This window comes from Anabrus simplex, chromosome 5 (genome assembly GCF_040414725.1).
Source record: "Anabrus simplex isolate iqAnaSimp1 chromosome 5, ASM4041472v1, whole genome shotgun sequence".
Classification (NCBI taxonomy): Eukaryota; Metazoa; Arthropoda; class Insecta; order Orthoptera; family Tettigoniidae; genus Anabrus; species Anabrus simplex.
In genome coordinates this window covers 447,306,952-447,329,471 of record NC_090269.1, presented here as the reverse complement: position 1 = coordinate 447,329,471, position 22,520 = coordinate 447,306,952, and the positions used below count along the sequence as shown (strand labels likewise).

Sequence of the window (22,520 nt, the reverse complement as noted above, 5' to 3'; positions counted from 1 at the left end):
GATTCGAACCTACTATCTCCCGGATGCAAGCTCACAGCCGCGCGCCTCTACGCGCACGGCCAACTCGCCCGGTCATTGGGAGTGTAATGTAATGTGAAGCAACATTACATATTAAGATTGCCGGACTGAGTGACTCACACGGTTGAAGCGCTGGTCTTCTGAACCCTCCTTGGCAGGTTCAATCCTTGCTCAGTATGGTGGTATTTGAAGGTGCACAAATAAATCAGCCTCGTGTCGATAGATTTATTGACATGTAAAAGAACTCCTGTGGGACTAAATTCCGGCACCTCGACGTCTCCGAAAACCATAAAAGTAATTAGTGGGACGTAAAGCCAATAAACGTATTATTATTATTATTATTATTATTTCCTTTTTTACTGGAAGATTTAAATTTAAATAATAATAGAACAACCAACCAAATTTTATAGTCATTACCAAAAGTGTGCTGATCACATAAGGTTATTGATTTTACATCCCACTAACTACTTTTACGGTTTTCGGAGACGTCGTGGTGTCGGAATTAAGTCCTGCAGGAGTTCCTTAACGTGCCAGTGCATCTGCTGACACTAGGCTGACGTATTTCGACACCTTCAAATATCACCGGACAGCCAGGATCGAACCTGCCTAGTTGGGCGATCACATAAGGTTGGTTGCAAGTAGTTAACACAGGTACAGGCCTAAAGAATCTTAAGACAGCCTCAAGATAATTAAATTATTAGTGCCCAAGAAAAGTATAATATCACAAAGTTTGTAATGAAAAGCTATTTTCCGCTTTTTTTTTTTTTTAAATGCGACTATTTACTACCGTTTACCTTCAAGGTACATTCACACCAGATTCAGATTAAACGAATAATTTTAACAAACCGCTTTGGTATTAAATTATTTTCGTCACAACTTACAGTACATTAAAAGCATCGAGTCGTTTAAATTCGAAAATATTCGTTCATAATAGTGGTTTAAAAAGGCCAATATTTTTCTATGATTCCAGTAATGTTTGCATGACTATATACAGAACACGAGTAAGAGAGAGACAGACATACGTTCACTGTCATGGCGGACCGCTAACTCTGTTGTCACGGTTTTCCATCATGCAGTGCTACCTCCAGTATATATTAGAGCTCAGTGGTTATAATAAACATTTCTGTTCGGTATTTGAAACTTTGCTGTTCAATATATAAATATCATATTTGATAAATAAGACCTCGCTGATCGATATATATAATGCAGACTGCTCGATATATGGAGGAATAAAACTGTTGCATCCAAAGGCGCCTTGAGCCTAGAAATTGTATAATTTAAAAGTCTGAACAAGTTAGTTGCAACCAATGGATGTGCCGTTACGGTTTTAAGGTTGTCTATTACAAGGTTTTATAATTCCTTCAGAGGTCTGTTCTTCACTGGCAAGAAGTACCCATCAGTAATTCACGGAAATAACCTAAAAGTGTTCTATGTATAGTGTCACAACCCTATTACAATGTTTCAAGGTGAATTGGTCTTTGAAGTGAATTACAGCAATAATATCTTGCACCGATCTGACATTTTGTTTAGCACAATTATGGAAGCTTCTTCATAGCGGTGAACTTGAAGACCTGCAGAGGAATAAACGGTTTATGCAGAATTTGATTTACCAAACGAGATGACGATGATGTATAAGGAAAATCCTTCACATGACTTACTGTTAAAAATTCCAATAATGCCTTGGCAATGGGCTTGTACAGAAGAAGAACATAATGGTCACATTGGAAGATTAAGTTAAGAGGTCAATACAGCCAAAACTACCACCGATGACTAGGTTTTAACTCTTTGCCGCAGATTGGGTAGTAAAGCGCACTGGAGTCGCATATTGTCTCCCACGGGTTGCATAGTAAAGCGTACTCAACTTTCAAACCGACTTCCTCTGCCATCTGTCTGCTAAACATATACATTTTTGGAACCAGTGAATTCCCTACGCTTCCTAGATACTACTGGCATGCACGGAATCCTAAAATAAAGTGTTCTTTTATACGTTTCTTAGATAGAACAGACAGCTGACTGAATGTTAACACATTGCAGCAACATGGCTGCTCAATACCAGTTGAATGCAAAGGATATTTGTTACAAATTAGATCAGTATGTTGACAAATTCAATGGTAGTTTGAAGTTGTAGGTATGATAATAAAAATGGTAATGGAAGCAGTTGGGACAGCATATGAACCTGAGAGGAATCGAAATACGGCACAGGACAGGAAATGTTCATTCATGTACCATCTCCTTTTAAAATATTAGGCCTACTTGTAAAAAAAACAATTATCAGTTTTAATTCTTCAGTTAATTCTGTTTTGGAATATGAGCCTCTACTTAATTACATAATAGTCTATTCCAACTAATGTCAATTTATCTTCCAATCCCATTCAGCCAAAAATTGTTTATAGTTTGTCTGTCCAAGAGGAAGCACGATTTGCTGTCATCCGACTAACCATGAAAATGAAATAAATTGGGAGATTCAGGGTGAATTCCTGCGTTATCTGCATTACCAAGAAAATAAGAGCCCCATCATGTCCAGCAATGTTGACTGATTTCAAGAACAAGCAGTTTAACTTTATGCACCATATTGGCTGCTTCCTGATGTATCATTCTGAACAGGGGGTCTTGCGTGTAATTAGGTGATCTCATTGTATCATTTTAGAATAACCATAGTGTATTTTCCATTGTTACAAAATTTGAAAGTGATATCTTACATGGTTTTTACAGAATAAATTATTTAGTGAAGGTACTCCACAACTGTACCTGACCAGCAAATTATTACTCTATTTTTCTCCCGACAGTGAGTCAAAGATATTCCATGGCAAAGGGTTAAGTTAGGAAATGGTCAAGAAGCGCTGGTTAGTCATACTAGGGTGGTTCAAAGATACACTCGGATCCAATATAGGTGATCTTAGATGGAGCTAAATCAACAAACTTCTTGTTGGTGAGAGATTCACAGCTCAAATCCTAGGGTTTAAAACAGTGGCGATAGAGAGCAGTACACAAACAGTTGATGAATGCCATGCAGATTCAACCAGTTGCAATGTTTATGTCCAATGATGTTCCATAAAGTATCCAGTGAGAAAATGACTGGCCAGGGTTGTATTAAAATTTAAATCCTATCACTAATTAAGAGTTTCAGTTAACAATAATTTGACAAATTTAAACAAAATGAAAACAAAGTTTAAGGAACATAACAATGTCCTTTAATTATAACGCCACAATTTGTACTTGGAAACTTTAATGTCTTCTTGAGTAAGGCTCTGCAAATCTGTGACATTGAAGGGAGAGCTTTTAACCACTACTACTTGCATTTTACACACTGCAGCATTGTCATCATTCAAGCTTCATTGCTAAATGATCTAACATATACACTTTTATCACAGGCTTCCATAGAGTGTCAGTTGGAACTACAAGTCCTAATGAATTGTAGATACATTTCTTGATTGAACAATGTTTTAGACAAAGCGGTTGTATAAGGTACGTGTTCTTTTCTCAGGTTTCATATGACATTAAATTGATTCTGAAATGATGCCCAGATTATTCATAGTGTTTTTAACACATAATTATCATCATATATAAGTTAATTTGCTTACATCTGTTTGTGATGAGTTGAAACTGAATTCAGTTAGACAGGGCCAGTAGAGTTCCACTTCCATAAATTGAAGCCTCTAAGATTGAGTAAGTTTTGTAATTCTTCCCAAATTTTGATTGCTTCCTGTGATTCACCCATATAAGAAACACAGTTGTCTACACAGAAGTCTTGTATTTATGATGTTTGCTGCAGATGGAAGCCCGTACCTTCTTCTTCATTGAATATCTTTGTGCATCTTATTGCGAGGAATGCTATTCTGTAGTTTACGGTCCGGATTGGCTATTTTGGCCTATCATGCCAGAGTAAACTCTGTAAATTGTAAATGTTATGGTGGAAATGCAATGTGCTTGACCCACAATCGGATGATTATAGAGAAGTTTTGGAATAGATAGCCCTACAAGTTGTTGACACTTATGCCATTGTCACTCTTCACTGAAACTTTTAAAACAATGTGTTCTTTTTGTTGAACTTCACTGCTTTATGATAGGGTGATGTGAATTTAATTAATTTAATTACCGTTTAATATTACAAGTGTTCAACAAGAAAGTTTCAGTGTCATCTTAAGTGGCTATTAAGGTCCCGTAACCTTCTCATCAACATGTAAATCAAGTTGCTTCCAGCCGAATTTCACTTGAGCTTTGATACGGCAACTATAGCCATAGGCCTTCTTGTTATTATGTAGTTAAGGCCTAGTTTGTCTATTTTATAATATTATTTTAAAATTACCAGTGTAATATCATACCAACTTCAACCTTTTCTTCGCAGACATTTTAAATGAAGTTTCAATTGTAAATTATTATTTAAGAACTCATAACAATTTCTCACATTGTATAATACTCATTCCAATCCTATATTCTCATTTTATATATTTTTTACCATGACAATCAGGATCCTGATTTTTATCTTTCAGTATGAGTGTAAAAAGGCTGATGATGCCCTTTTAATGGGCGAAACATGTCCCTTCAAATTTTAGTTTAATAGGATGTAAGTCCTAACTTTGGAAATTCAATTGTATTGAATAGGTTGATCCTAATAAATTTTGGTAATATCTTAAATTGATGTACATTTCAATATGGACCAGATATAAAATTTGTAACATGTAATGTTAATAACCTCGGACTCCCTCTGATCTCTAAGATATCCGATAAGAAAGGTTGTTTCCACTAGTTGGTGTTTCCTGTTGATGTTTGGGATGATTTTTTGACTTTTAGTTATAATTTTTTTCTGTTTTGTGAATACCAAGTCTATGGTGCTGGTACCGTTACAGCATAAGTAAGTTATACCGTATGCCTTATTTATCAGCTTCAAACCTTCTTCTTCCAAGCAGCTAATAACTTCAATCAACTTCCGTGTTGGTACATCAATCCGGCAATTTATATTCTCTGCAAGGATAATGCTGTCTTTCTTATTTGTTACAGCTATGGCAGAGCGACTAGTATTGAATATATGGGCCCTCCTACCCTTTGATAGTAATAGCCTTTAGCAAGCATGTTATGCCACCTTTTGGCCTACCCAATGGACCTTGCTCTGCCAGTTTTGGATTGTGTAGTGGACAGACGATGACCATGCTGTAGTCAAGAAAGTTTCTACCATAATCACAGCATCATAATTATCGAAAACTATATCAGTTGCTGAATTTGTGATATTTAAAAGACCCTCAATATTCCATATTAATACCTTCACTTTGCTGGTATCCATTGTCTCTATACACAAGATAGAATTGACAGAGGCAAAAAATTATACCAGCTGGCAGAAAGGCCGGGTCTAGTGCTTCATCCTTCTGTTCAAAAGGTATTCCCAGGTGAAAAGCTTTACTGTTTTTTCTATGCGTTTACTTTTCAAATACTCCACTGTCAGTAGTAGACGATGCAGGGTTCACACGACCAATATATAGCCATGCTGTTTCATGAGCTGCTCTGATATTTGTGCTGTTCCACTCTGTAATCTTTGGTGCATCCCAGACCTCATTTCTCTCTCCTCCCTTTTTGTTCCTCTTGTCATAGTAGGCTTCTGAGAGAGTTGGGAGAAAAATTCACCACCTATGACACCACTGGACCCTTGTGACATAGCTATATTTTAGGATGTGTGCTTCTGTGGCTTTTTACTAAACCCTTTCTTCGCCATTTACATATCGATTACTATCATGTTCATATATTTCATTCAAGAGAGCTGGTGATCTGCTGCATGTTTTATCCTTTCGCATTCTCTCTACGACTGTTATCAAGCCATGAGCCTCGCACTGCTTCTCTTTCTGTATCTTTTCAGTATCTAGATTATTAATCATTTTTGTCCCAACATTCTGCTCTATTGTGGCAGTCTCCTTCATAAAAACTGGATTGGTTATACATTTTTTAACTTTGACCGGAATCGTTGATTCTATTTCTTCACTAATTTTCTTCACAATGTCGTTTTGCATTAATTTCATCATTTCCTTTCAACTCTCTGTCAAAATCTCCAGGTGGTTCCCTTTGGATTACACTTTCTTCAGGAGGATAGGTTTGCATTCCACACATAACCAAGTAAGTTTGCAATGTCCCCTTTTAATTATGTCCCATTCTCCCTTCGACAGTCCACTGCAGTCTGTATTCTGCCATCTGTTACAAGCTTCGCATTGCACAGCATTTTCGCTCTTTCCTGCCACTGTAGCATAGAGCCTGTTCCTCCATTGTAGCATTAGCGAATAAATCTACTCTCTCCTATGAGAATAGATTCTTGTGATTCTGTAAACAAGATTTAACCTCTGTGCAATAATTATGATATCCTAGATGGTGAATAAGTAGTCTCTTACTCTTTATAGCAAGTATTCCTTGGTCCAGAGTACCATATAAAAAACACAGTGGTGGCTCTGATACTACTCCTATAAACAAGAAATTTATGTACCATATCTAATAACTAGTAAGGAAATCATGGATAACACTTCCACTAATAAAGATAACTATTAGCTTTGCAAATTTACAGTTATGCACATCTGTTGATTCACCAATACATTATTATTACACTGAAATACTGAGCAGTCTGCATACAATTTTCTTAATCCTGAGGACAGTTTAACTTCAAACAAATGTATGCTTCATTTTCTCAAAATGGAGAGATCTGTTGTTGACATTGCACAGTCAAAGTTCATATCAGTATTGTGATGAACCTATTTCTTGTTTGCCGACTGTCTTTTCTCTGTCGCTCATTGGGAGAATTTGATAGTTGCTTCATGTGGTACTGAATGTTCACATTGTCAGCAAATGTTAGTTGAAGTGAATTGTTTCAGAGTGTTTTACTACAACTCAATATCTTTTAGGATCAACTTGCATTAAGGTTGAGCACCTCAGAAATCATGGCTTTGGCAGTTTTCCTAAGTATGGTGCTTGCGAGGACAGTGCTCACAAAATATAAGCATAAATTGGGAAGCATAATCTCTCATAATTACAATGCCGGTATGCTTGGTAAATCTCTTAAAGAGATATTGGGTGAACGACACATGGAGAAGCCTGGATCCTAGAACCAAAGAGAGCAGTGTACTAGGGAAACTTGTTGGGATCTTGAGCATGGGAAAGGTCTCAGGTAGTGTGGGTTACTTAGGAGCCGTTCAGAGAAGAGATTTTGCAGGGTGAAATAATAGATGTTATTTTTCCTGATGAATTTATTCCAAATCTAGATGAAAAATCACCCTGTTCTTATCTCGAATTTAAACTCTTGAAATTATCTTGTAAATGTATTCTTTCATTGATATGATCAACTCAAAATTAAAATTCAAAAATTGTCTGATGCAAATAGCGTTGGACATAACCTTATCCTTCCATAAATTTCATATGTCGAATGTGTTTTCGTGCTCTCTAGAAAGTTCAAAATTGACACTTGTTCTGAATAAACACACTTGTATGAATCGTACAGTCAGTCTAGATTGATGCCTAAATTCTCTCTAAAGTATTGAATGGAAATTTGTGAATTGAATGTGGTTCAAAATAAACATTTGTTCATGAATCACTTATAAGAAACCCTACAGTCTCTCTAAATTCATTCATAACTTGAATATCATAAAGTGAATATGGTTTCAGAAAAAACTAAACACTGGTTGCATATAACCTTACAGTCCTTCTAAATTCATTATTAAATTGAATGTGATTTCATAAACACTTGTCTTCATAAATAGACACCTACAGTCTGTCTAAATTGATTCCTACAGTTTGTTTAAATTGTTGAATTGGAATTCACACAAAAATTAAAGTTTCATTAATTTGGCACTTGTAATTGGTCAACATAGCACTTAAAAAAATTATGATTGAAAAACTGTCTCTTCAATGTGTCAATGATTGTCTAGTGCAATAGTTTGAAATTATTCACTTGCTTTACCAGAGTAAAAATGCTAAGTGCACTCATATCACTTGAGTTCTGTAGACAGGAACTGATGAAATGAGACTCCACAGTTCGACGACTGGAACTCCAACGATATTATCAGCACGAGGTCGAACCAAGTACCACCTATGGCGTACCACATTCCATACCCCTTGATATACCACGTATCTCCTCCAATGTCGTAATATGTCCCACGTTGAATTAGATGTTTGAGTGAATATGAGGCTTAACACTTAGTCAAGATTTCCGGTGTCATATGATATAGCTGACACACAAGAAAGTTCAATTGACACTGAAGCATGAGAGTGAAAACGTGGCACTGTCTATTAACTGGATATTTGTAAGTCAGAAATAACTGTTATTTCACTTAGAATTACGTGAGTCTTAAATCACACTTCGTGATTTGCACTCTGTAACGCAGTCCTTTGTCTCACTTTAAAGTAATACTCAAAAATAGTAATGGCTTTTAGCACAGTCTGAAATGTTAGAAACACGTGCCACAGTTCGAAGTATTTGCAGTAAAATATTTCCACTTCTTAAATAGCAAGAATTTTTAAAGGCACAGTTCATGTAATGTGAGATATTAACACTGAACACAGTTCACAACATTTAGAACTCATTGTATTAGGTTTGAAATGAAATGTAAAATGCACAGTTCATGGAAATATCTAGTATAATTCCAGTCCATACAGTCTCTAGAAATCACAAACACAAGTCATTAGTGAGTTTTCAGTGTTAAATAACTGAAGTCCGTACTTCCTATAAACGACATAATATGTCCTTAGGGTTCATTCATTTCGCTAGCAGCACTATTCAAATACTCGTTAAATCTGTGAAAATTGTCCACATTCGACACTAATAAAAGATAAAGTTTCTGACTATCACAACACTCTCTAAATTATGCAAAGTCACAGTTCAAATCTGAGAACACACGTAGGAATGTCATTACATTTGGAAATGCGTCGACAATAACCAAGTTCAAATCGACACACGTAGTGTTTTCAATGTTTGTAAACGCTGTATCTGACAATAACAGAGTTCGAATTAAAAGCACATTGAAAAATCGCGAAGTCCACAACACGGTAGAAATTTATAACTCTTGTCTTACACAGGGATCAACTTAAACACACCTTCAAAATTTTACAAGTCTGCTACATGGCAGAAATGTGTAAGTCTTGCATTATTATATGCCGAATTTTTCTAAGTCTTTCTGTACGGTACGATATGTATATATATATATATGTATTGAATAGGTGAAAAAACAAACCTTTTAACATCCTACGATTTTCATTAGTCCGACAGAACTCTTTGCGTAGCGCAACACGACAGTACCACCATCCCACATGGTCGAGTTGCATATTTCAACTGGCTTTACTCGGCGAGTATACCTGCAGCTGGGTAGCTCGCTGCTTGAAGCGACAAAAATGTGGTTTTGTTTCCACCTCGATATCTCTGAAACTGTTGGATGGATTTATTTCGAATTCTGGTTACTTTGCTTATTAAATGCGGGCTTCATGCTGGTGTACCTCATATTTTTGTAGCTTAAGTCATTTAGCAGATATTAAAAGTTTCCAGATCATTCCAGATGGTTGGGTCTGCAGTACATGGTTTTACGTCACCCAGCCTTTTCCCTGCCCTGTGACGTCACACTCTCTCTCTCACTCCTATAGCGAGTGGCTGAGTCGAGATCATTCATTCGACGCGCTGTTTCCAAATGCTAGAGCTTAGCAATCCTTTAATAAATGATGGATTACAGATATGATGTGCCAGGCCATAGGCATTCCTGGTACAGTAGGTAGCCAGCCCATCTTTATTTCAAGGGAGGAAACCATGCTGTGCATTGGGGTTCTATTTTATTGTGTATTTATCTGATGTAATCCAATGTATCATAAAATTTTGGACATGTGTACGAAAATGTATTTCCAAAGTTACATGCAAATCTGGGTAACAGTGAACACTCAATTTTTAAAATAATAATTGAATAATTTAAGTTTTAACGTACTGTTTGAAATTACAGTTTATGATGTTCATTAATAATAATCAGGTTATTGGCTTTACGTCCTATCAACCACTTTTTGGCGGAAATTTGTCCCACAGTAGCTCTTTTACGTACCTGCAAATTACCAACATGGGGCTTACATATTTGAGTACCATCAAATACCACCGTACTGAACCTGCCAAGTTGGGTTCAGAAGGTCAGCGCCTCAATTGTCTGGGCCAGTCAGCCCGCTGAAGATATTCCTTACACTTACTTCCAGCAATAGGATTAGGAATGGGGGAATTCAGGCAATTTTTTTTTTCTGTGGTAATGAACAACTGGCTGTGTAGCTATCGGTGTACATTTGGGAGATGGTGGGTTCAAACCCACTGTCGACAGCCCCGAAGTGCAGGATTTCCATGGTTTCCCATTTTCACTTAAATCTTAGCCCTTATCTATGTCATCATCACCATAAGACTGTGTGTGTTGGTGTGATAAAGCAGATTTCTAAAAAGCAATTAATTGGTGAATGAGAAACTGCAAAAATCATCAAATATAACCCTAATTTGCCATATTGTATTTTTAATTAATCTTCATTAGTAATTCAAGCTCGTATTAACAGCGACAGTACAAGAAGGACATAAAATAATAGAGAACACTTACCGAGGTCATGCAGAAATGTGCCCACCGAGGTCAGGTGCATTGGTAGGAAAAGAGAAAATCAAATTTACTGACTAAAATAAAACAGATATTAACTCCCAAAATATCAGTTTAATGAATTAAATCCAAGATTCAAGGATTGCTTTTTTTTTTTTTTTTATTATTTTTTTTTTTTACGTTGCACCGACACAGATAGTTTTTACGGCGACGATGGGATAGGAAAGGCCTAGGAAGTGTAAGGAAGCGGCCATGGTCTTAATTAAGATATAGCCCCGGCATTTGCCTGGTGTGAAAATGGGAAACCACGGAAAACCATCTTCAGGGCTGCCGACAGTGGGGCTCGAACCCACTATCTCCCGATTACTGGATACTGGCCGCACTTAAGCGACTACAGCTATCGAGGAATGATTGAACATTTAATCAGAATTCCTGCAAAGAAAACCGTAAATGTCTTCAAAGCATAAAATAAAATAAAATAACAAATTACTTGAAATTGAAATTAAACCTTACAGTCTTTACGTTAGTACTTATTGAATTCATTGATTAATTAATTAATTAATTGAATTAATTAACTGAGCCACGCATCACCCATGAACTTCTTCGTGTTTAAATTGAAAATGAAACTGTTTCTTCATTACTTCCAGTGGCCTTGTATGTAAGGGAAATAAAACATTCCCGGAGAAATATCAAGCCACAACCCCAGGAAAATAAATAAGGGTCGCCATAAGACCTATCTGTGTCGGTGCGACGTAAAGCCCGTAGCAAAAAAAAATAAAATAAATAAATAAATAAATAAGGAAACAATAAATGAGGTTAATTCACCAATGGTACACAACGTGAACGTGATAAAACCCAAGACACAACAGATTCTTGAAACAAAATCAAGATTCAATCCACGACATTAAACAGATCACACGGGACTCAGTCATCACACTTCATATGCTACCTGTCAACAAACTACACACCCCCTACAATAATGTTAACCCATAGCAACCAAGTCACATAAAGAAAGGAAGCAATATGATTGCCAAATAATTACTGGATCGTCACCAGAAACAATTTCCAAACTCTTTTAGCTTTACATGATTTCCCTGTCATTTTCTGTGATTAAACACGAATTACAAGAAAGTTACCCAAAGAAACATTTCCAGATTATTAAATTTAATTGGAGATCTGAAAATAAGCCTAATACATATTTCATACATTTAAGTACTGGGTCATTTAATAGTTAATTAACATAGTTCAATGATTATTTGCCTTATTCACCAAACGAGAATTAGATTTAATCAGTTCATATTCCTTAAGCTTGATATGGCAAAGATGTCAATGGAGTTCAATCCCAGCAGTCAATAAGTGAAACAGGCACTTACAATATTCCGGAACGTGAGTATAAGATGTAGAAAAAAAACAAAAATCACGGCGGATGGTGATATAATCAACCTGGTTCATACATGTGGACCATCCTTTCTTCTTGTTTTACGTAATTCTTTTTAAACTTTAATCCAACGATGACAGCTCGATGTTTCTAGTCCAATGATCTAAGAAGAACAACAGACAGTCACGTTATTGTCGCTTGACGCACAGCTCCACAAAAGACGAGTCAAGTAGTACAGTGCATGATGCCAGATGGCAGTACAGTACAGACAGTAGAGTTCACCGAAGTGTAGCGCTCACTTCAGATCAGGTGCACTACTAGGGGTTCGCTGGATAATACGTATTATTATAATTTGAGTAACATCTCAAAAAGCCCAATAAAACATAATCATGCATACTAATCCGCCATGTTACATTTTCTAAGTATGTTGGTTTGCGACGCACATCCAAATTTTAGTAAAATTCGTCATACAACTGGCCTTTGTTCTTTGACTGCAGATTACATTCAAACTTTTAACCTTTTTGTTTTTGCCATAAACCAAGGAAATATCATCAAACTGAATGTTGTGTACATGTCTGTCTGTTAGATCATCAGCCCAGAGGCTGGTTGGATCCTCAAATAGCACCACCAAAGGTTATGCGGTTATAAGGAAACCCCAAAAACTAATGGCAGCACCAAAATTAGGCGTACTAGGCAAGATGAGGAGTGAGGTTGTTTGCCGTTGCTTTCCTCACTGGGCCAGAAAGTACTATTGCAGCACAACTGACCCTATGAGCAGCACATTTTGTAACACTCAGATGCACTAGTCATGATCTGAATGTTATTACTCAGCATTACCCATATCCCAGCAGCTTCCATATTGTCACAGCCTTGGATGTTGACTGGGACTTCAATGGAAGCTACACTTTACTCTGGCCTGTGTCAAGAGATGGATGCAAAAGTACTGTATCCATCAAGAAATGACAGCAGGCAGGTTGTATACATAGTCAATGAAAATTTATATGTTCATAATTTCCATAGGTTCATAGTTTTAACGGCATTTGTTTTTCAGTTAAATTATTATAATTAGGACACATTTAAATGTGGTTTAGAATTATCGTAGTGTAGTTTTTTATTAGTAAATATTATGCATGCTGTATTATCACATAATATTTACATTGTAGGGGATAAATTTCCCTAGGAACATTGCTCTCACTGAATTTCTATTGTTTCAGTTAACTTGTTGTAATTAGGATATGTTTCAGTGAATTTTGTATTGGAAGAATTGTTATTTTAATTAGATTGTATCTTTCCTTGGAAATGCCAGGAATCTCATGACATCAGAGATGTCTATAAACTAATCTACCTGAGTACATCCAACAGAAATGGTGTTGACTTCATTATGTGTGAGAGCTTGCAACGATTAGGTATACTCAGTTGATGAGCATCACACTCCTGTATCACATAAAAGAGACACCGTTCATGAGCAAGTGGGCTTCGCATCCATCAGCGAGAAGGCACAGGAAAAGTGTTATTGTCATGTCCTTCTGCAGTACCTGACACAGATGACAGTTTTCACATGGGCTAATGCTTAAAAAGACAACAACAATAAGATGTATGTATGTTCAGTTCCCAGTTTGAAGGCTAGTTGGGTCATCAGCAGCACCACCATTAGTTGTCATAGATGGCCTAGGCATCACTGAAGAGGAATACTGGGGAAATGAGCAAACTATTTTCCCGTTGCTTTCCTTACTTAGCCAGAAGTTGCTATTGCATATCACTCTGCCAGCCTTCTGAAATGCATGGAACAATCAACCCTATGAGCAACATTCTCACACCATTTATAGCAGGGATTGGCTGCATAAGTAATGGCACTACTAGCATCACTCATACCTTGGTCACTTTCCCATTGTCAAAGCGAAGGATAAGACTGTGACAGATCATTGAAAGTAACAAGATTTTTCTAGCACATACCAGAAGACATAATGTACTGTAAACACTAGGTCTTGCCAGCAAAGCCATGACAATAAGGTACAAAACTTTAAAATTAGAAATGCTGGTGTTTTTGGTTAGATTTCTGGGGATATACTAAAGTCAGTATACATATGTGTAGTGCTTAATTGATTACTGTTTGTATGAAGCAAGTATACTAAACAAAGAAAAAGTTGCTGTATAAATAAAAGGTGATAAACCTAATGCCAATAATTACAGTCTATTTGTCTTGACTGTTGTTGCACGCAAGCTCTTGGAAAGCATTCTTTATGATTATATTATACATGTTTACAAAATAACTCACTGGTTCGAAAGAAGGTAATTCAGGTTTATGAGATGTTATTCTACTGTACTTCAACTTATAGTATTCAAGCAAGATATAGCAGATAAGGAGGTCAAATGGACTGTATCAAGATTGGCCTACCTAAGACTTTTGATGGGGCAGATCATCGGAGAATACTGAAAACAAAAGTGCAGATCAGCTGGATAAAATTGTGACTGCCGAGCTCGATTGCTGCATTGCGGCCGGTATCCAGTATTTGGGAGATAGCAGGTTCGAACCCCACTGTCAGCAGCCCTGAAGATGGTTTTCCGTGGTTTCCCATTTTCACACCAGGCAAATGCTGGGGCTGTACCTTAATTAAGGCCACGGTTGCTTCCTTCCCAGTCCTAGCCCTTTCATGTCCCATCATTGCCATAAGACCTATCTGTGTCGGTGCGGCATAAAGCCAATAGCAAAAAAAAAAATTGTGACTAAAGGGGCGGCTGTAAGATCATTAGAGTAGCTGAAGCTTTATTTGATCCTATAATGTTCATTTAGGGGTTGTAAAGGAGAGGGCATTTATATCTCCAGCAAGCTGACAATTAGAGTAGGATTACTTGATTGGAGAACAGGGAATAATGCACAGAAAGCAGCTCTATTTCTTGTGGGTGATTTCTGACAATGGCCGATGACCTTCGATGTTAGGCCCCTTTAAACAACAAGCATCATCATCATCATCAGCAGCGATTTCTGACAATAAAGTTGTGTTACAGAGATTTTGCAGATTTTGAGCTGGGAAGACTTGGAGAAGGGAAACAAGCTGCATGACTAAGTGGTATATTGTGAGTTGTCATTGGAGAGATGGCTTGGAATGACATTATTAGATGAATAAATTTAAGTCAGCATTCATTAAAAGTAGGAAAGATCACAACATGAACATAATTTGAAATTCAAGGGGACAAATATTTGCAAATGTTCATTTGTAGGAAGGGGAGTTAGCAATAGAAATAATTTGCCAAGAGAGTTATTTCATAAATTTCTAGTTTTGTTTCTAAGTAAGTAATTGATAAACATTCTGCCACCTGTGTGACAGCTCTAAATGCTGATCAATGTTTACTGATGGTTTTTATGGTTGACTCGTTTACTTATTTATGTATTAATTTATTTATTAATTTATTTATGCTTGTTTGTCTAAATGTGATGTACAGAGAGGGATGGTGGATATGTCTAAGGCTATGATTTAAGCATTGTCCATTTGTTGGGAAAGTGGTAGAAATAATGTGGGTTTATTTGATATTACAGTGAGGTGTTTTGGGAATGAATGTATATAGGAAAATGGAAAGGAACAAGGAAGCAACAGGTCAAGTCATGTGTAGAAAGATGGGAAGAGGGGAATGTGAATGTAAGAGGATAAAGAAAATAGCTAGTCAGTGTGGAAATAGGAGTCGAAAGAGAAAAGGGGGCAAGGAGTGGTATTGGGAAAGGATTTAGAGACAGTCTTTGTCCTTTCATGTTTTTTCTATTCCATTGCTACCTTGTCTAGTGCTATCCTATCGTGTGTTTCTTTTCATGTTCTTATCTCTCTTATCACTTGTCTGTTCCTTTCCATTCTTATATTTTTACTTTGGGAGATAAATTGCTTATACTCTTATTGTACCAATAAAAAAATTATTTTCTCAGCTGTTTCTTGTTTTTAGTTTTTACCATCACTTCTTTGTTCTACTCTTCTTATTTCTTACTTATAGCCTTCTGAAGATACAAAGGAGAAAATATTCATAGAACAACACACTGTTGATCAGCTCATTCCGTACATCAAAGAAGAAACAAGGTATGTACACCACAAATCCTATACAATGTCAATAAGGTTGTACCTATTCACTGTTGCGTTTTAGTCGAGGATAATTTATTGCCAAAAACTGGCCATTTTCATCAGTTTTATCCTTTTTTTACAAGGTTAGGTTTATACTCCAATATATTAAAAATAGATTTGTTAAAATTATCTACAATTTTCAGGAACCTTAAGATCATATGAATGTTCCTCAATGTAGTTTTATTCAATATATATATATATATCTGTAAAAAAATATCTGGTAGATCTAGATATTTCTGAAATGTATTTGTTTATAATACATTTAAGCAATGATGAAAAATGAACTCTTGCTTTCACTGTCACTGCATCATTTGTTCGTCATATTTTTGTCATCTGCAACTATATCCTCCAGATATTCTCAGAAATGTTGTGTGTGTGTGTGTGCGTGCGTGCGTGCGTGCGTGCGTGTGTGTGTGTGTACCAACAGTGGTATGCAGAGGAAGCCATGTTTATAGATTATAAACAAAATCTACAAATTCAAAAATTGTTACTTTTTTATGGACATTGAAAACAATAAAATTATTTCAAGTTACATAACTTAGCTTCAATAATCAGTATATTGATGGCTCCATTCAGTAGTACAGTAACACAAAGATTATTGTCATTTTTAAAATTTTTTTTTTTGGTTAGATTTCATTTCTTATGTTCAGTCCAGTTCTGTTGTGTGTTAAGTCAAATTCCTCCATTTGTGGACGCCACAGCAGAAGGGTTGCAGAAGTGAAGCATTCAGTTGAGTAGACCTACATCTTAGATATCATAGTTTTGAACTAAAATTTCCACATTGTTGTAAGCGTAACAAGATATCGTGGTGTTGATTTGAAGTTTGTTCCATTGTTATGGTCATTCTGGTTGATTGTTGCCATTTCCTACTTTCCATTTAGTGCTCATTGTCAGTCAAGTGCTTGTACTGTGTTGATTGCAAACACATTTACACAGTTAGTTTAATTAGCATATAATTATTATAAAGTATTCAAATGTGCAGCTACTAGAGAAGTCTTTAATTTGTTGAGGTGCATGAAAAATTGCCAGAATTCTTCACATAATTACATTTACTGTCTCATAAATGTAGGGAAATAATAATGTGATGATATAATTTATTTCAGAATTGTTATTATAACAGTGATGTCACAGAGTAGCGACTCTTTATCCTGTTATCAGACTTTTAATGCAGTAGTGTCCTCTTTACTGTGGGTGTGCCATTGGGCTATTTGCTACTTGCTGTCGCACCTTTGCTGGTTACTGCATAAAATGATCTTTGATTGTCACTTCTGTGCTCCCTGGGATGTGTTTCTAGAAGGTCAGACGTGTTCTTTTAGCTGCGGCCTTGTATCAACAGGTTGTGTTCTGGCTAGTCATGGCCTAAGGTTTTAAACCACATTTGTGATAGAAATGACGAATTCTGAAAGGTTTATATATTTTTTTGCATCCTCTCATCTGTTGTGTGAAGTATTGACTTGTTCCTACTGTACATTAACAACTAGTGGCTCTGTAGTCACGTCCTAGTTCATGAACCATGGGCAACGGTTGAGTGGCCTAGTAAGTAGTCCTGAGAGTTGGGATACCAGTTGCTATGGAATAGGAGTGGGCATCTCGGACATATTCTGCGTCATGGCCCTCCTTGATTTCAGGCGGCTAGGATTGTTGGTCCATAACCCGTTAGAGGAGAGATCCTCATTTGGACTATGTGTAAGTAGGGTAGCATCCTGCTTCATGAATTTACCGAGCTCAGAACATTGTAAGCAAGCCTCGGACCTATGGGAGTAACGGAGTCCCACTCCCATTAGACAGGGGAGGTACTCCTTTGAAACAGCTTTGTGAACGAAATGGAATTCGATGGTTAGGAATCAATATTAATGGGGCTTATGGAAGAAAGTAGGACTGGCTCAGTCAGCAAAGAGGATGCATCTGGATGTGCTAGGAGTGAGTGATATTCAGGTAAGGGGAGATAATGAGGAAGAGATAGGATATTATAAAGTGTACTTGACGGGTGTTAGAAAGGGAAGGGCAGAGTTCGGGGTAGGGCTGTTTATCAGGAATATCATTGCACGCAACATAATTTCTAATAGGCACGTAAATGAGTAATGATGTGGGTAGATTTGACAGTTGGAGGAATTAGGTATAGAATTGTCTCAGTGTATTCACGATGTGAGGGAGCAGATAAGGATGAAGTTGACAAGTTTTATGAAGCATTGAGTGACATCATGGTCAGGGTCAACAACTAGAAAAGGATAGTGCTAATGGGCGATTTAAATCCGAGAGTTGGAAATAGAATGAATGATACGAAAGGGTGATTGGTAAATGTGGGGTAGATATGGAAGCTAATAGGAAAGGGAAGCATTTGCTGGACTTCTGTGCTAGTATGGGTTTAGCAGTTACGAATTCATACTTCGACCATAAGGCTATTCACCACTACACATGGGAGGCTAGGGGTACCAGATCCATAATAGGCTATATCTTAACCGACTTTGAATTCAGGAAATCTGTTAGGAATGTACAAGTTTTCCAGGGATTTTTTGATGATACAGACCACTATCAGATCTGTAGTGAACTAAGTATCTCTAGGCCTAGTGTAGAGAAAGTGAAATCTGTCTGGAAACGGATACGGGTAGAAAATCTCCAGGACGAGGAAATTAGACAGAAATACATGGATATGATTAGTGAGAAGTTTCGAATAGTAGACAGTAAGCAGGTTCAGGATATAGAAAGAGAAAGGGTGGCATACAGGGACGCTGTAGTAGAAACAGTAAGGGAATGCCTAGGAACAACTGTGTGTAAAGAAGGGAAAAGGCGAACATCTTGGTGGAATGACGAAGCGAGAGCAGCTTGTAAATGTAAAAAGATGGCTTATCAGAAATTGCTCCAAACAAGGCTGAGGCAGACAGGGAATTGTACGTAGGTGAAAGAAACGGAGTGAAACAAATAGCTGTTAAATCCAAAAAGAAGTCGTGGGAAGATTTTGGTAAACCTTTCTGGACAGTAATAAAGAATCTTAGGAAGGGAGGGAAAAAGGAAATGAACAGTGTGTTGAGTAATTCAGGTGAACTCATAACAGATCCTAGGGAGTCACTGAAGAGGTGGAAAGAATATTTTGAACATCTTCTCAACGTAGAAGGAAATCTTCCTGGTGGTGTTGTAAATAGCCAAGCTGATGGGGAGGAGGAATATGATGTTGGTGAAATTAAGCGTGAAGAAGTGGAAAGGATGGTAAATAAACTCCATTGTCATAAAGCAGCAGGAATAGATGAAATTAGACCTGAAATGGTGATGTATAGTGGGAAGGCAGGGATGAAATGGCTTCATAGAATAATAAGATTAGCATGGAGTGTTGGTGGGGTACCTTTAGGTTGGACATTTTTATTTTATTTTGCCATTTGTTTTACGTCACACCGACACAGATAGGTCTTTTGGCGACGATGGGATAGGAAAGGCCTAGGAAGTGGAAGGAAGCAGCCATGGCCTTAATTAAGGTACAGCCCCAGCATTTGCCTGGTGTGAAAATGGGAAACTACGGAAAACCATGTTCAGGGCTGCCGTCAGTGAGGCTCGAACCCACTATCTTCCGATTACTGGATACTGGCCGCACTTAAGCGACTGCAGCTATCGAGCTCGGTTTAGGTTGGACAAAAGCAGTAATTGCACCTATATATAAGCAAGGGAATAGGAAGGATTGCAACAACTTTAAGGGTTATAAATTTCATGTTGTTGGTCCGTATTGAACTGAGAATAACATATGAGTAACAACACAGTAAAGGTTTCCACCTATTCAATACAAAATATATTCACAATATTTTAAAATTACATGGGACTAGTTTCGACCCATCTAGGGGTCATCATCAGCCACATCAAAGCAAAGATCACTCTTGACAAAATCCTAAGAACATGTTAATTTTAACAGTAAGATTATTATGGAATAACAAGTGAATGTGGTAAATGAAAAGAGATGTTAGTATGGGACAGGTGAGTAATAGCTCATAAATATACAAGGAATATCTTTGCTTTGATGTGGCTGATGGTGACCCCTAGATGGGTTGAAACTAGTCCCATGTAATTTTAAAATATTGTGAATATATTTTGTATTGAATAGGTGGAAACGTTTACTGTGTTGTTACTCATATGTTATTGCAACAACTATCAAGGTATCTCATTGATTTGTGTACCAGGCAAAGTATTCACAGGCATCCTGGAAGGGAGGGTGCCATCAGTCGTTGAGAGGAAGTTGGATGAAAACCAGTGTGGTTTCAGACCACAGAGGGGCTGTCAGGTTCATATTTTCAGTATGCCAGGTAATTGAAAAATTCTACAAGAGGAATAGGTAGTTGTGTTTATGTTTTGTAGATCTAGAGAAAGCATATGACAGGGAACCGAGGGAAAAGATGTTCGCCATACTGGTGGACTATGGAATTAAAGGTAGATTATTAAAATCAATCAAAGGCATTTATGTTGACAATTGGGCTTCAGGAATAAGTGATGGTAGAATGAGTTCTTGGTTCAGTGTACTTACAGGGGTTGGACAAGGCTGTAATCTTTCACCCTTGCTGTTCGTAGTTTGCATGGATCATCTGCTGAAAGGTATAAAATGGCAGGGAGGGATTCAGTTAGGTGGAAATGTAGTAAGCAGTCTGGCCCATGCTGACGACTTGGTCTTAATGGCAGATTGTGGCGAAAGCCTGGAGTCTAATATCTTGCAACTTGAAAATGGGTGCAATGAGTATGGTATGTAAATTAGCCTTTCAAAGACTAAATTGATGTCAGTAGGTAAAAAATTCAACAGAATTGAATGTCAGATTTGTGATACAAAGCTAGAACAGGTAAATAATTTCAAGTATTTGGGTTGTGTGTTCTCCCAGGATGGTAATATAGTGAGATTGAATTAAGGTATAGTTAAGGTAATGCAGACCCACTTTGCTTTACGGGAGTGAAAGCTGGGTGGACTCGGGATATCTTATTCATAAGTTAGAAGTAACAGACATGGAAGTGGTGAGAATAATTGCTGCTACAAACATGGTGGGAACAATGGCTGGAGGGTACTCGGAATGTGGAGATAAAGGCTAATTGAGGAAAGAACTCAATGGATGAAGCTGTACGCATAAACTGGCTTTGGTGGTTGGGTCATATGAAGCGAATGGAGGAGGATAGGTTACCTAGGAGAATATTGGACTCTGTTATGGAGGGTAAGAATAGTACAGATGTTGATTCCCAAAGGGAATCTGAAATATTTTGTTCCGAATGAGTAAATTTATAATACCAATATAAATGGTCTGTTATTGGACATTATACATTTTCCAGCTAACTCATTCCTGGTTGCCAGCATTTTGCCCCCCTGTGCTAGGCTGGGCTCATCAGTTGGTACCTAGCACACCTACCAAGACGCTGGCTAGTGCATACCCTGGAGGCCAATTAAATTTAAATTTAAATTTACTCATTCGGAACAAAATATTTCAGATTCCCTTTGACAATCAACATCTATATTATCTGATGGCCAAGCAGGCATCAATTTTTAATAAGGAGACAAAGTCGCTCATAGTGCATTTGCACTGCCAGTGGCTTCAATTAGCCTACGCAGTGGCCTCCACGGTATGCACTAGCCAGCGTCTTGATAGGTGTGCTAGGTACCAACTGATGAGCCCAGCCTAGCACACGGGGCGAAACGCTGGCAACCAGGAATGAGTTAGCTGGAAAATTTATAATGTCCATTAACAGACCATTTATATTGGGTAAGAATAGACCAAGACGATGATGGTTAGACTCAGTTTCTAACGATTTAAAGATAAGAGGTATAGAACTAAAAGACGCCACAGCATTAGTTGCAAATAGAGGATTGTGGCAACGTTTAGTAAATTCACAGCGTCTTGCAGACTGATTGCTGAAAGGCATAACAGTCTCTAATGATAATGTATGTATGTTCTTCAGAACCGTCCAGTACCAGATTATATTCTCTCATTAGTCACAGAGGACCCATGCCCACAACTGGAGAATGCTCTAATGTATCAAGTCTTTGAGGTTCAAATTCTCCTGTTTCTTTGTAATACTTGTGTAACAGGACACAATAGGCTAATTTAGGAAAAATATCATCATATGACCAGTAATAAAAATTTTGCTTATGAAAGTCAATATTCCACAGTGCATATTTCTATTTTCAGATGGAGTTTAATTTTGCTTTCTTCTTTCTATAATATGTTGTGGAGAGACACTCTCTAATGAGGAAAGCAACAAGACTTTTGCATATAATCATTTTTCTTGGTATACAAGGCAGAGCACCATCCATTTTCTAAGTAGCTTAGTCATTTGAATATCTTAAGACGTAGATGCTTCTGAAGGATCCAGTTGACAGGCTCTTACAGTATCTACAGCTTTACCTCTGGTGCTGTATTGTCCTGGTTCTCATTTCAGCACTCTACAAATATCATGGAGCAACTTAAATGACTTCTTTCAAAATATCTGAAAGATTTTCCATTTTAA

The 22,520-nt window shown here is 37.2% G+C and overlaps 1 protein-coding gene across 1 annotated transcript in view; it reads left to right on the top strand.

Annotated features, from left to right (window-relative positions):
* The window catches only part of LOC136875092 (zinc finger protein ZFP2), an 80,403-nt gene that overhangs the window by 19,983 nt on the left and 37,900 nt on the right, over nt 1-22,520 (top strand). The window contains exon 4 of the mRNA XM_067148823.2: nt 15,937-16,019. Coding sequence (XP_067004924.2) covers nt 15,937-16,019 — 83 coding nt within the window. The remainder of the gene's footprint in view (nt 1-15,936; nt 16,020-22,520) is intronic.